Below are 16431 nucleotides of genomic sequence, written 5' to 3'. Positions count from 1 at the left end.
TAAGGGCAGAGGGTGGGGTGGGAACCGGGTGGAGGGGAGTTATGGGGGGAAAAGAGGAACAAATGTAATAATCTGAACAATAAAGATTTAATTAAAAAAAAAAAGAAAGAAATCAACTAAAACTAGACAGACACATACAAAAAAAATGAAACTAGACCACTTTCTTACACCATATGTAAAAATAAACTCAAAATGAATTAAACACTTAAATGTAAGACCTGAAACCATAAAACTCATGGAAGAAAACACAGGCAGTAACCTTTTCGACATTAGTCTTAGCAATATTTTTTTTAATATACTTTTCTTTATTTCAGAGAGGAAAGCAGCAGGAGAGAGAGATAGAAACATAAATGAAGAGAGAGAATCATTGATCGGCTGCCTCCTGCACACCCTCACCAGGGGCAGAGCCCACAATCCAGGCATGTGCCCTGACTGGGACCTCCTGGTTCATAGGTTGACACTCAACCACTGAGCCACGCCAGCTGGATCGTCTTAGCAATATTTTCTTGGATATGTCTCCTCAAGCAAAGGTAACAATAACCAAAATAAACAAATGGACTACATCAAACTAAAAAGCTTTTGCACAGCAGAGAAAACAATCAACAAGACAAAAAGGCAACCTACTAAATGGGAGGACATATTTGCAAATGATATATCCAATAAGGAGCTAATAACCAAAATATATAAAGGACTTATACAACTCAATATCAAAAATAAGCAATCCAGTTAAAAAATGGGTAGAGGACTGAATAGACACTTCTCCAACATGGACATACAGATGGCCAACAGACACATGAAAAGATTCACAACATCATTAATCATCAGGGAAATGCAAATCAAAACCACAATGAGATATCACCTCAGACCTGTCAGAATGGCTATTATCAAAAAGTCAACAAATAGTAAGTGTTGGTGAGGATATGGAGAAAAGGGGAACCTTCATGCACTGTTGGCAGGATTGTAAACTGGTGTTGTCACTATGGAAACAGGATGAAGATTCCTCAAAAAAAATAAAAAATAGAACTAGGTGTCCATCAATAGATAAAGATGTGGTACGTGTATACAATGGAATATTACTCAGCCACAAAAAGAATAAACTCTTGCCATTTGCAACAACATGGATGGGTGCAGAGAATATTATGCTAAGTGAAACAAGTTGGACAGAGAAAGACAAATACCATATGCGTTTACTTATATGTGGAATCTAAAAAACCAAACAAATGAATAAAGCAGAAATGGACTCATGGATACAGAGAACAAACTGATGGTTGTCAGAGAGGTGTAGGTGAAGTGAATGGGCAAAAAGAATGAAGGAAAGTAAGAGGTAGAAATTTCCAATTATAAAATAAATAAATCACAGGAATGCAATGTACAGCATAGGGAATATAGTCAGTAATATTGTAATAATTTTGTATGGTGACAGATGGTTACTAGATTTATTGTGGTGATCACTTTGTAAGGCATATAAATGTCAAATCACTATGCTGTACACCTGAAACTAATATAATACTGATGTCAACTATAATTTTTAAATCAATAAATTTAAAATAACAAATAAAAATATAAGCTCTATAAAATCAAATATTTTTGAAAGTAAAGGAATCACCTGGCCAGCATAGCTCAGTGGTTGAGCATTGACCTATGAACCAGGAGGTCCCAGGTTTGATTCCAGGTCAGGGCACATGCCCAGGTTGCAGGCTCGATCCCCAGTAGGGGCCATGCAAGAGAAGCCAATCTATGATTCTCTCTCATCATTGAGGTTTCTATCTCTCACTTCCTCTCTCTTCCTCTCTGAAATCAATTTAAAAATTTTTTAAATTAAAAAAATAAAGGAATCAACTAGGTGGCATTCGAATTTTTAAAGCCATTTTAAAAATACAAAGCTCCAAGGAACATTTGAATCTGTGTGTGTCTCTCCTCAAGTGTGTGCGTGTGTGTGTGTGTTTGGGTAGATAAGCTGGGTTTGGTTATTGGAAGATGAGTATATGTTTATTTCTTTGAGTTCATCATGGGAGTCTAAAATTTGAATTTTTTTAACTTGTTGTAAGGTCCCAGCTCACTAGGGAAGGGGCTATAATTTATGATCTTTACACTGAAGGTGAAAGACCTGGTGCTGTGCCCAGGTGGGGCCAAGAGAGTAAAAAAGCATGAAGGCTGGGCAGCTGGCCTCAGCCCAAGGAGGACAATTGGAAGGGAGTTCTCCTCTGAACCAAGGAACTGCCCACTATGAAAATCTGGCCTAAGAGATAACTCCCCTGGAATCATATTAGCCAGTCCTTTATCCTTCACTCAGGGAGCAGAAGCGGGTGCTGGTTGTTCTCTCCAGCATGCTCCACTTCCTCGAGGGGGAGTGTGAGAAGCAGCTCCAGAAAAACTCCCCTCCGACCCTTCCCCTCCCACCCCAGCCTGCTGGACTATCCATGAACTGTCAACTCATTCTTTCTGAGCTCTCCATTCTGTTCCTTTGGTCGTTTATGTTTGCAAGCCAGTTCTATTGTACCCAATTATCACTATGGGCTCTGTAATACACCTCAGTATCTGGTGGTGTGTGTCCTAAAGGACATTTCATAGATAGACTCTAACTTCTCCCCTTCATAGTGGAAAGAGAAGGCAGAAAAACACCTTACGAATGTTCTCTCTCACAATTTGGCATCTTCAGGACAAACCTGTATGCTGACTTGGTTTGAGGCACAGCCTATGAGCTGAAGGCTCCAAAATGTATGTCCAGACCTTGATCCCCTCTTGGTTTCTGCAACTGCCTCCACACTGGCCTATCTGCCTCCAGCCTCACTCCCCAAGGCTTAGAGTGACCTTTCAAAACTTGGTATCTGCATATGTCACCTGTACCTTCAAACCTTCGCACCACAGGATGAAATCCAAATTTCCGAGTTGCACACCAGAGCTCTATGACCCAGAACCCTGCTTCTCTAACTTCAGAGACGCTCCCTAGACAACCCCCACCACTTGTACCCAACACTTCAGCCATTCTTCATTACCTAGACTCCCAACATTTGCACCTGCTACTTCCCTTGGCTTAGGCAGCTCTCTGCCCTCGTCCCTCATTTCCCCATTTCTACATGTCCAGTTCCAGAGTTCTCCCCTCCATGGAGCCTCCCGACTCCTCTCTCCACCCCACCCCACATCCCACCACCACAATGCACCAGGCTGCAGCATAATTACTTCTGTGCTTCTCCCTGATCTTGAGAACTCAGACAAGAAAGAGGCTCTTGATAAAGTGTTCACTAGGGAATGAACTTAAGCAAAGGGCCAGCAGATGGCTGGATCAAGTTTTAGAGGCCTCTGATCTTCAAGCAGGGAAGTAGAGTTCATGTCAAATCACTGCGTGGACTGAGACGCATTCCTGGTCATGGAAGTGATGAGAATAAACACCCATTTTACTAAAAGTAAACTAGCAATGCCATGCGGGATGGAGTGGAGGATGGCACAACATTGGGCTGGAAATTATAGGAGGAGGCTGCTGCAGATGACAACGGTCTCTGCTGAAGCTGCCAAATGCAAGAATGGAAAGGAGGGGCCAATGTCAAGAGCTCGTGTGAAGCTCTAGCTGCTGGATCTGCGAACATTCTAGAAATGCTAATAGCAGCAGCAGTTGTCAACTGTCATAGGCAACTGAGGAAGGTGACACACACACAATCTCCTAGGTGAACACCCAGGCCATGGGTACCTGACTCTCCTGCATTTCGACTTTTCTCTCCATCCTCAAAGTCAGTGGATTTAAGTGAGCTCTAGTTAAATGTCCATGAAATGAATTCCACCTCAAGAGTCATTCGGTTCTCTATTCATTGTTGTTTGCCCAAAATGTGGTAGGATGGAGGCCTGCAGGGAGGAGACCCTCCTACCTGAGCTCCATCCGGCAGCCTATGGTTCCCGCTCAGAGGACACGTCTCCCTCGGCCCCACTGCTGGCACTGCGGTCTTCTTTGCGAGGAGCGTTTCGTTCTTTGCTTGATTCAGAAGGCCCTCTGGCTCTGCTCTTTTCTTTCCTCTGCTGTTGTTTTTCCAGCTTTGACAGCTGATTATCAAAAGTAAAAAAAAAAAATTATTTTACAGATATAAACATGTGCCTAAATATCCAAAACACCAATTACTTCACAAATAGCAACCACTGAAAAAGCTTTTATCGGATAACCTGGTGACCACAGTGGTTTCCCACGTGCCGAATTATACACAAAATGTTTATCAGTCAGGTACCTGCATCATTAACACAGATTAGCCATCCGTGTGAGCTCTCTCAGAATCCCCCCATAACTCAACTTGTCATGTGGTATTTGAGAAAAGTCAATCAACAGGAGCCCTACAAATGAAAAGGCTCTTAGACGTATTTTTTTCTTTGATGTCGCTATAGTTTTTTTCTTACCAAGTTGTCTTCCCATTTACCGTTTTTTAAAGAGTGTTCAAAACACTCCACTATATGCTATAGATGAGAGAGGCTGTGAATAAAGTACATTATTCAGACCTCATTTTTGTTCTTTAAGACTGCACTTGACTCATCCACAGCCAAAACTCCACATGCTCCTACCAGGCTGGTGGTGGCTACACACGGACACTGTCCATGGGAACCCTCTCAGATGTCCTCCAGACCATCTGGGGACATGCCTGCAACATCCAACCCCAAAGGATCCTGAGTCTACTTCTCCCCTGGATATCTCCCCAAACTGTCCAAAGAAACCACAGACTAGACGATCAAAAGAAACTTAGATCATCTGACAGTCTGAGCAACAGGACAGCCACTCCCGAAAGGCCTGCTGAGACACGTGCCGAGAAGACTGGCCAAGTTTTGACCCATGGAATTTTCTTGGACCAAAAAAGTCATCTGTAACAGGCCAAGGGACAGCAACACCCAGTTCCATCTGCCTCCCAGACCACGACTGCAAACATTTTCTGGTTCACGTGGAAAGGAGGAAACAATACAGGGCTGGCTTTTCTCAACTGGTTCCTGCTCCATCTCCAAAGACAAAGAAAAGCCACTGTGACCAAGCCACCAGATCATCCCTATATTACAGACAGACTTTGAGCTAGACCGTTAGGTAGATCAACAATCAGAAGCTCTCAATTTGGTCCAGAAAACCAATTTTATGGATAGCTGACATGGGATGTTATCTTTCCCATTCCTGTTGATCTGAAAAGCTGGGTACTAAACAACTAGATTGGTTAACATGCTAACTAGATTTTGTGAATGAAGACATCACTTCACCTTTGACCCACCAACTCTCCTTCCAGGTAACTCTCCTAGATAAATTCACACTCGCATGGGCAGGAAAGGCTTATAGGAATGTGCACTGCAGTGTTGTCTGTATTAGCAAAAACCTAGAAATAACACAAATGTCCACTGACAGGAGGATAAATAAATACAATGTGGTAGAGTCACAAGAAGCAAAAGTGTAAAGCAGTCCTACATGTATCAGAATAGGTAAGTCTTTAAAATCATGTTATGTGAACTAAATTAAATTTCAGAAAGCTGTATAAAGTAGGATTGCATTTACACAAAATAACACTATGTATTCTAATGGGCTCATGCAGACCCAGTATGTACTGGAGAATACAAACCAACTTTAGTACATTAGTTAACTTTGGAGAGAAAGAGAAGAGAATGGGATCATAGTGGAATGAATATATATGGGCTTCAAGTGTTAACTTTCACTTCTATAAAAACACAACCAGATCTAGGACAGGGCTGCTGACCAGAGCCATTACATGAACTGCTTGCTATTGGCACTTGGACCACTGATGATAAGATACTCGTGCCAGGATGTAAACCAACACACAGCTTCCTTCCTCAAATAAAAACTTGCTGTGAAAAAGTATCAGCAACCGGACTGTGTGCTTAGTGGTATGCCTCATTTCATTCTAGTGAAAGCTCCTGTCTCACCATGGCCTGGTAACAAACAGTTCATGTGCAGTCACTTCAAGCAGGAAAGACCTTGAGCAAGGACAACAGAAGGTTAGCCATTTTAAAAATCAGAGTAATGGTTGTACAGAATTCCTGGCTATGTTGTTCTCTGTACTACTTCTTTTCCCTGGATGATTATGATTCTCTGTACTATTCTACCACAGGTTAGGGGGGAACTTCTTGCAGCTAAGATGACAGCCTTCCTTGTTTCCCTTTTGATGTTAAATTGCTCTTTCTTTTATGAAATGACTAGAGGAGCGGTGCACAAAATTCATGCATGGGTAGGGTCCCTAAGCCTGGCCAGTGATCAGGGTTGATCTGTAGGGCGACCGGCTGGGCAAATAGGGGGCCCCTCGCTGGCACCCACCTTGGCTGGCCTGGGGCCTGAGGGCTGGGGGCAGCTCCTGTGTTGAGTGTCTGCCCCTGGTGGTCAAGTGCGCATCATAGAGACTGGTCATTCTGCCGTTCGGTCAATTTGCATATTAGGCTTTTATTATATAGGATGAGGATAGTATATGGGAGTCTCTCTTTCTCTCTAGCAAAATGATCCTGGACTGCACAATGTGAATGTACTTAACATTGTTCAACTGTAAAACTTAAAGATTGGAATTAGGGCCTGGCCAGTGTTGTTCAGTGGTGAGCATTGACCTATGAATCAGGAGGTCATGGTTAGATTCCAGTCTGGGTTAGATGCCCAGATTGCAGGCTCAATCCTCAGTAAAAAGCATGCAGGAGGCAGCCAATCAATGATTCTCTCTCATCGTTGATGTTTCTATCTCTCTCTCCCTCTCTCTTCATCTCTGAAATCAATAAAAATATATTTTAAAATAAATAAATAAATAAATGGTTATTAGGATGGTAAATTTAATGTTATGTGCTTTTTACATGAAATACAAATTTCATGTAAAAAATTTGATTAAGCCCTAGCCAGCTTTGCTCAGTGGATAGAGCGTCAGCCTGAGGACTAAAGGGTTCCAGGTTCAATTCCAGCCAAGGGCATATGCTTGGGGTTGGAGGCTCAATCCCCAGTAGGGGGCATGCAGGAGGCAGCCAATCAATGATTCTCTCTCATCATTGATGTTTCTGTCTCTCTCTCCTTCTCTCTTCCTCTCTGAAATCAATAAAGAAATATACTATATTTTTAAAAATGCATTCTCTCTTTAAATAAATTAATTAAATTACATATTTGATTAAGATATAATTGACATATAACATTAGTTTCAGGTACACAAAATAATGATTCAGTGTTTGTATCACAGTTGACCTTTGAACCATGCATGGATTAGGGGCCCTGACACACACATATACACCCTCACCGTGCAATCACAAATCCATGTATAGCCAAAACCGGTTTGGCTCAGTGGATAGAGCGTCGGCCTGGGACTGAGGGGTCCCGGGTTCGATTCCGGTCAGGGGCATGTACCTGGGTTGCGGACACATCCCCAGTGGGAGATGTGCAGGAGGCGGCTGATCGATGTTTCTCTCTCATCGATGTTTCTAACTCTCTATCTCTCTCCCTTCCTCTCTGTAAAGAATCAATAAAATATATTTTTTAAAAAATCCATGTATAACTTGACTCTCCAAAATTTAATTACTAATAGCCTTACTGATAATATAAACCATCAATTAACACATATTTTGTATGTAATGTGTATTATGTACTATATTCTTATAATAAAGTAAGCCAGAGAAAAGAAAATGTTATGAAAAAATCATAAGAAGAGAAAATACATTTATAGTATGTATTGAAAAAAAATCTACATATGTTTGACCAATGCAGTTCAAACCTGTGTTGTTCAGGGGTCAACTGTTTTGTAAAATGATCACCACAATAAGTCTAATTAACATCTAGCACCCTCAAAAAATGTTTTAATGTCTTGGAAAACATGAAGTTGGCAAGAAAGCAGTTGATTTTTTTTTTTAAGAAACAAATAGAAAAGAAAGAATAAGAGGAAGGGAGAGAGTGACAGAAACATCAATGATGAGAGAGAATCATTGATTGGCTGCCTCCTGCATGCTTTTTACTGGGGATCGAGCCTGCAATCTGGGCATGTGCCCATTTCTTCTTTTTTTTTCCTTTTTTTTTTATTCCTAGTTCATGAAATCCAAACATCTGGAAATCAGTGTTCTGCAGTGAACTGTAATACATTGCCTTCTGCCGCCAGCAGTTTACATTTACATCAGTGTCTGTATACGTGTTTATACATGTGTTCATTATGTGTGTGTGCAGCTACAGATTTTGCATATATTTACACAATATATATACTCATAAATGTATCCAAGTTAGACACTGAAAAAGCATGATTTTTATTTTCAAAATCATGTTTTGTTTCCCTCTTTAGAGTAAATACAGAAAATGTGACTATAACCAGCGATATAACCAAACCAAGCCTCCCCTCACTGCTAAGAGTCAATCTCATGCAAAGGTCTGTTTGTGATCCAACCTGCTAGTCACTTTCAACTCTTTAATGTTGTTGAGAAGCCAGATCCTGGAAGAGTGATGGGGAACACTTCCCAATCATAGCTGGTTCCTCAGCCCCCGCAGCGCCCCTCTGATTCGGCACTGACTCAGAGGCGCCAGGAAAGCCAGTTGGACCTTCCACCCCATCCTGGACCATGCTTGTAAATCAGGTGCGATAATTATTTAAGCAATAGACACAGCCCACGTTTCTGTAAACAGCGTAATGTTGATCCTCTTACATTCTTTATCTTAAAACAATCCTAACCACATATGGCTCCATGCCTCAGAGTAAAGTTTTCTATGAGAACACTGTGAACCCACCTAATAAACTTAAGCTTTTTCTCAGAAAACTGAACTCGAATGCACCACAATGTGGAATTTACATCTCAAGGCAAGAAAGCAGTTGATTTTTTTTTAAAGAAACAAATAGAAAAGAAAGAATAAGAGGAAGGAGAGAAATTGGTGCTGCATATAGACAGACTCATGTATAATGTCAGCAGCTTTCAGCTAGATGCATGTCAAGAACAGAAACCCACAGCAGGCCCTGAGTACGTGTGGTCTACAGGCACTGAAATGGAGTACCTTTGGTTTCTTGTTTGCTTGTTTTTTTATGAGATGATGAGATTGTCCAAACCATACTGACTCTAGTGCCTCAGAGAAAAATTCAACCTTTCAAGGCAGCTCTGGGCACTCAGAAACTGCCGCGAACAGGTAACCATCCTACGGCCAGCCTGTACCTCTCATGGTGGATCTCAGAAAAGGAGGACCAAAGCAGGGGAGACTGAGATTTCTAGAGCCAAACTGTCCCAACTCGTGATTAAATCCACTGAGAAAAGACGGGATTTTCATTGTAATTAAGATATTCCTGCTCTAATTGTATAACATAAGGATAAACTAGCTGATTACAGGGTTTGGAGTTTCAATCTTTGCACTTTGAGATGTACAGTGCAAAACAAAAACAAAGCCCTAAATACTTCCCTATTATCTGTTTTAAATGACTTTAGCCAGCTTAACACTTTGGAGCTTAATTTTTTGGGTTTGAGTTGATCACTTAAACAACACCCACTGAGAATGTTAGTACAAACTTTAGATAAAAGCTTTAAGAGACAAAAATAAGAAAAAATAAACTCATTGAACATGGATATTGCAATATTTTACCACAGGGCCTACAAACGTAAATGCCTGGAAGAACCAACAGGTAGCAAAATGAGTAAAGTAACTAAGTATAAGACAATAGGGCATAGTGGAGACTGTGGCCACATAGGAGAGAATAGGCTCCACCTCAGGGCATTCACAATTTATTTTTAAACATGTATCAAATGTAATGTCCATGGGATAGATATGGGTCACCTGTTATGGACCCGCATGCTGCACTTCCACCGTATGATCCTGCTTGCTCTTAACAACCCAATAACTGGTATGTTATTACCAGCGTCCCCTGGAGACATCACCATCAGCTGCCTGCACCACACATACAGTACTCCTCCACGCTCCTTCCTCCCTCTCTGCCGGCACGGAGGCCTTCTACTTTAGACATGGCAGTGCCTGGTCCTGCTGCCACCCGGGCAGGTGAGAGAAGTCACAGCCAACAGGGCCTGAGGGGCTGCAGGGAGGCTTCAGAGAAAGGCGTCCTCCCTCATAAATACAGGGGCAAGGAGACAGGAGAAAACAGAGCTTTGGAATGATGGCAGGCCACACTGTCTGAACGAGGAGGGGACGTCCAGGGTACACAGATGTCCAGGACCACAGTGAGGGAATCCGTCGTCCTACCGGGGAGGTTACACCAAGCTCCGTACTATGTAAGCCACACTCAGGTAGGTTTGCCCAAATCAAAATATAACATGCCCACTGAAATGAATGAGAAAGAGGATGTTCAGTAGGTTAAAGGGCTTATTTAAGGTTTTCCAGCATATGAGTGGCTGAGATGGGACCAAACTCCAGGCCTCTAGATACCAAACTCCATACATATTCTTCCCAAGGAGCCACAGGCCCTCTCTTGTTTAATCTAGGAACTTGACTTGACAGATATTTATTAAGCACCAGCTACAAGGCATGCCCTATTCTAGGGACGCAGAGGGGCCCAGGCAGAGGCCTGGCTTCCTGGAGCTGACTGTCTACCAGGTGAATAACTGGGGTCCCCACTTACAATGAGCCAGGCCCTGTTCTAAGCACCTGGCAGGTCTGAAGGCACTATTTTAATCCCATTTTAAAGTGGAGAAAGCTGGGGGGTGCCGGCAACCCCGCCAGTCTACCTGCACCTTACAGTCGGCCAACTGTCATTCTTCTTGGCACCTGTCTCTATTGGTAAAAAATGTGCAGGGAGGGACCTCAGGGCCATCTCCATTTGTCTAATTTAAAGAAAAACTGGCCCTAGCAGAGTCCAGCTCCTTGGTGATTTAACAAGCTTCTGTAGGACTTCAGTTCACCTATCTGTTTTGCCCTGATCACTGAAGAAGTGGCATGGATCAAATACAACAATCACTTGGCTTTAATCAACTGGGAACAAGGCTACATAAGGAAGTGCGGTAAGGAAGCCACAAAAGAAACATGGGCCTAGAGACGGCTTTCTAGTGCGCCTGGCACTTGTCCTGTGTGGCCTGTGAATGGCAGTGGAAGAGGCATACCAGAGTAAGGGAGACAAGGCTGGCCCCAAGCTCAACCACTGATTCGGGGCAGTCATGGAACAGTGCATAGCCCAACTGCTAGCATTAGGGGCAAGTGCATCCCAGCAGACAGGGCAGGGACTCCCAGAGCCCAGCCATAGAGCAGGGGGCAGCCAAAGAAAGCAATCAGCATCAGAGCATTGCAGCAAGGAGCACAGGATGGCCAGAGAGTGTTGGGCCTCAAGAAGGGGGTGACCCCCAAGTTCAGGGAGGTTGAGGTATAGGCTGGTGAGGGAGGGCCAATGGACGTTGGGGCTGGGGATGGGGTGGGAGTCAAGGTCTGATGGAGGGTTAAGAAGGCATTCAAATTCCAGAGACCAGCATCATCCTCTGTGTATTCTCTCTTCATTGTCAACACATTAAGGCAGGAGTATAAGGAAGTGCGGGCCATCTGATCAGAAACTGACAGACAGATGACTGAAGACAGGAAAGTCAAGGGCTGCCCAAGGAGCCTGAAGAGCAAAGGCCAAGGTGAGGGTGGGACCTCTGAGGAAAAGCCAGAAAGAGCAAAGGTGAATTATGGTTAGGGTGCACCATCGGCAGTAACTGGAGTTGCCCCATATCAGGGTGGCCGGTGAGACAATGTACTACTGGTGGTAACTGTCACCAAACACTTGGAGGACAGACCAGACAAGGCAACGCAGCACAGAAGGCTGGGGAGCCCTGGGAACACACTTTTCACAAGTTCCCCATTAGTAAGAGAACACAGTGGTGTGGCTTGCACAGTGTAGCACACACAGAGCACTGGATGAATGAGTGCAGAAATGAATGAATAGGAACTGATTTGTTTAAAGAATGACCAGGTGATGGCCCTGGAAGGAAGGGAAGTACCACATTTTGCTTATGTCAGCTATGGGACTAAACAGCACTTCACCAGCATTTGAGAGGAGGAGACAGCACGGGGCCCACACAGCAGTGTGCACCACAGGTGAGTCTCAGGAGGAGAAAAGCAGAGACTCCTGGCAGGCCTTTCCTCCGCCCTGCCTCCACCTCTCTTCAATAAATGACAGGCTGCCACCTCCCGGGCTGACGGCCCAGGGCACTGCGAACAGACTGCAGCATGTGCCCATGCTCTGAGACGTGTGAAATACCAAGTAAACAGAGAATCGTTCTTACCTGTCCTGTTCTTTCACACCCAAAACAGCACCTCTGAAGCATTTTTCACACTGCAGGATGGCCCAGTGTGACAAGGACATCAAACAAAGTGAGTAACTTCAGGCTTCCGTGGACACTAATGAACTGCAAGGAACACCTTGACAAATAAATGTGAGCGCTCCATGCTCATGGACAGCCAGACTCCAGGCCTCCCAAAGATGCCACTCGCTCCAGGAGAAGCTCAGGCAGGTGGGCTGCCCTGCAGCTGGTGACACCCGCCCAGGCTAGGAGGGTTTACACAGAGCTGCAAAGACAACCTGCGTCTGCAGTCGCCAACACCCCTGCCTGGCTCCCGGTAACGTCATCCTACCAGGCTGTTAGGCACTAGATACAGTCTTGAAATGGCTCTAAAAACCCGATTTCTTTGCAAAACAGGTGCCCAGGACTCCTGATAGAAGGGGCCTGCAGAATGAGACGGTGCCTGAAAATTGCTTCCAACAGGATTTGGGGAACTGATGGTGAGAAGTTACAGCTTCTCGCTAATGTCTTCATATTTCCTCAGAACTCCCAGGAACACCATTGCAGATCTCACTCTTTCTCTTTTTTGAGCCAACTGCACACACACACACACACACACACACACACACGCGTGCCTCCTTCCTCAAAGGCCCATGGACATAACCTGAAATGTTCATCTTAGCTCTTTAAAGCCTGTCTTCACACTTGGGAAATAAATGGACCCTTAGAGTCTGACACTTTGTCACCTTTGGCATGCCAAGAAGTCAAGGGCAGATACTCTTGTTATTCTCCTCAGATTGCTTCTGAGTGCAGTGGAGGTGCGGTCAGTTGAGAGAGAGCATGCCCAAGGCCACATCCAGCAGCAGCCAGGCTGGGAAGAGTGCCAGGTCTCTGAACTCCTTGCCAAGTGCCCGGCTGACCTGGCCTCCTTTCGGAGCCAATGCTCACCTGGACAGGGGCTTCTGGGGTTGGCAACACGCGTAGGGCAGCAAACCCTCTCTCTATTCTTGCTAGGGCCATGCCAGGCACAGCCCTGCCTTTGAGTAAGTTTAATACTGAATGCTTCCTGCCAGACTGCTCTGTCCTGCATATGAGCAAAACCTAATTAGAGAGTGAAGAAAATAACAAAAGGAAAACTCCAACCTCATGAAGTCAGTTGCTATGATTTTTATAGACCATAGTGTAGATGGAAAAGTTCTGTTCCAACCAACCCCTTGCAAAGATTCCAAGAAAGCCTCATGGTGCGAGTCATAAAGATCAAATGTCTCCTCTGCAATTACGCTTTAAAATGCTGCAAGGTGCTAGGACTCTGAGGATGCTGGCCCACACCTGCAGCCCTGGTGATGTCAGGAGGCACAACTGGACAAGCACAGGAAGCTTCCAAGGAAGGACATGCCAGCCCAGCTCCCTTCCACAAAATGCCCCAAACCCATTAGCCCATTAACTCACGTCAATAGCTTTCAAACTTCCCTCAGTGCTCACTGTCTTTCCTGTCAACTCCCACCACCAGTACAAAATGTCCTGACTTTGTCAATTCACTTAAACTGCCCTGTGGGATCATTCTCTCACCCTGCAGCTATTTGAGATCTGAAATGAGCTGATATTTGTCTTGTTGAATAACTAAACATTTCAAGGCAATGTAAAGCTTGCTGTAGAATACATCGATAATAATAAAAGCGTAATACGCTAATTAGACCGGATGTCCTTCCAGACAAAGCCGCAGAGGGTGGGGGCTGCAGCAGAGGCAGCAGAGGTCCCCCAGCGTGGTGGTGGCGGTGGGCGGGGGGCCAGAGCCAAGGCCCTTGCACGAATTTAGTGCATGGGGCCTCTAGTACATACATATTTGATCAGCAATGAACCTCCTGATTACTGGACTTGCCTGTGCCTCGGTGGTGCACTCTGCTAGACCCCATCAACGGGAGGTAACCATCAGCACTATCCACCAGCACAGCACCTAGAGCAGCCAGCTGCCCTTCCATCATGGACTGGGACACCACTGTGAGTGGTTTCTTTAGGGAATGACAGAGGCTTACACTCAAACTCTAGAAGAGGACACTTCCACCTGCTGGTCCAATGCTCATGTGTCAACTTCGTAGAGACTCGTTTTGCCTTCAGAACCAGGACATCCCTTGAGCTATGGGAAACCTGTGGGTCGACGACCCTTTGTTTCTCCCTGTGTCTTTCTGCTACTTACAAGCCAGAGTGGCAGAGGTTGCAAAGGGGAAAAAAGAGAAGGCAAATTCCAATCAGCAAATGCTATTGGCAAAAATTTGAGACAACAGAAATGTGAATCTACTGATTTTAGACAATCAGTAGAAAACTACTTCCATAGTTATCTCTAGTTGGCTAAGCTATTTTTTTTTATTCTTCAGTCGAGGATATGTTTATTGATTTTAGAGAGAGAGGAAGAGAGAGAAACATTAATGTGAGAGAGAAACATCGATTGGTTACCTCTTGTACGTGCCCCAACCAGGGACCAAACCCACAATCGGGGTGTGTGTCCTGACCAAGAAACAAGCCTGAGACCTTTCAGTGTACAGGATGACGCTCCAAACACACTGGCCAGGGCTGGCTAAGCCATATTTTAAAAAGCAATTGTAATCTGTATTGGGGCAGTTCGTGTCATTGAATTGTAAATTGATATAATTTCATAGTGTATGATAATTCTGAAAGCTTTTTATAAATGTTCTTGTGTAATGGAAAACCTGATAGAACATTCGAAGAGAATGTTTCCGTACACACCACAGAGTCTGCCATTATGTCAATTGTCACATTGTGTTATTTTTAAATCAACTCGCTGCTTAATAAGAACATTATGAAGCAAAGTGCACACATGGTACCTAATTTTCATACATTATTAACTCTGCTTGAGGTTTTTGTGGGAATTTTTTTAAAAATCAAGCAAGCAGGCATCTGTTCCCATCTGAAATCATGCAAGCTAATTTTATTTTCTAATTCCCCATTGTTTACGAAAACCCTCTTAGGCGTGCAAAAATAACAGGGGTGGGAGTGGGGTGTTCAGTTGCCTTTCCCATTTTTCTTACTTAGCTACGTCTCCTTTGGTCTACACACTGCACAGCACATGCTGGAACAGCTCCAGCCTTCAGGCCCCAGAGGGAGTTTGTTTTAGGCCATTGAAGGTCATGCTCAGGTGTCTGAGGTCAGCTCACATGTGTGTTTATCTGTCAGTGCAGCTGCCCTAAAATCTCCCAGGTTAACCCCCTGCAGCAGATGCTGTCAGAGCCTGATGTGTCCCCCAGCCCAGAAGTCACCTGCAGTGTCAGCGGACAACAGCCGGCAAGCCCAAAACTTCTGAGCTGGAGCAGCTGTGTCTCTGCCTGAAAATCCCACCAGGCTCCAGGAAGGTGCTGGGCCTGAGGCAGGGCCGGCCAGAAGTTATCAGGAAGTTACTGCCTCTAGAAGTGATTTCAGTCACTGAAAAATGACAGTTCTGGGGTTCAAGCTCCCAGCCTCCTCATCTTCATTGGGCCAATTCTGGGACATGTGCTATACAGTCCCCCAGAGGGTCCCCAGGAATTATCAACCCATGCTTTGCAGGCTTTTGCCCTCCCTGTCTTACCTCTACCCCTCACTGTGCTTCCTGAGAAGACCTCCTAAAATAACTACCTACAGCTAAATTATGTTACTTCGAGGGAGCCCAAACCAGAAACATTTTAATGATTTGAAGTAAGCCATGTTTTTTGTTTATTTTTTGTTTTCTGTTTTTATTGTTTAAAGTATTACATATGTCTCCTTTTTCCCCCATCAACCCTCCCTGGCCACTCCCACCCCCCAGGACAAGCCTCCACTGCCCCAGTGTCTGTGTCCATTGGTTATGCTAATACTAGAGACCTGGTGCACGGATTCGTGCACCGGTGGGGTCCCTCAGCCTGGCCTGTGGGGATCGGGCCAAAACCAGCAGTCCAACATCCCCCAAGGGGTCCCAGAGTGCGAGAGGGCACTCTGCAAAGTTGCTGTCACTCGGCAGCTCCTGCATTGACCATCTGCCCCCTGGTGGTCAGTGCATGTCAGAGCTACCAATGGTCAGCTGGTCAGCTGGTCAGCTGGTCGGCTGGTCAGCCAGTCGCTTAGGCTTTTATATATATAGATGCATGCATACAAGTCCTTTGGTTGATCTCTTACCCCCCTACCCTATCCTTCCCTGCCTTCCCTCTGAGGTTTGACAGTCTGTTCAGTGTTTCTCTGTCTCTGGATATATTTTTGTTCACCAGTTTATGTTGTTCATTATTTTCCCCAAATGAGTGAGACCATGGGTTATTTGTT

At 44.6% G+C, this 16431-nt stretch overlaps 1 protein-coding gene across 1 annotated transcript in view; it reads right to left on the bottom strand.

Moving 5' to 3' along the window:
* Positions 1-16431, bottom strand: part of DTD1 (D-tyrosyl-tRNA deacylase 1) — a 156196-nt gene that overhangs the window by 12091 nt on the left and 127674 nt on the right. Inside the window, exon 5 of the mRNA XM_015572007.1 lies at positions 3861-4032. Within this exon, the coding sequence (XP_015427493.1) occupies positions 3880-4032 (153 nt within the window). The 3' untranslated portion in view covers positions 3861-3879. The remainder of the gene's footprint in view (positions 1-3860; positions 4033-16431) is intronic.

This window comes from Myotis davidii, unplaced genomic scaffold (assembly GCF_000327345.1).
Source record: "Myotis davidii unplaced genomic scaffold, ASM32734v1 scaffold608, whole genome shotgun sequence".
Lineage (NCBI taxonomy): Eukaryota > Metazoa > Chordata > Mammalia > Chiroptera > Vespertilionidae > Myotis > Myotis davidii.
The sequence above is the reverse complement of the archived record's forward strand: the minus strand, read 5'-3'. Positions and strand labels throughout refer to the sequence as shown.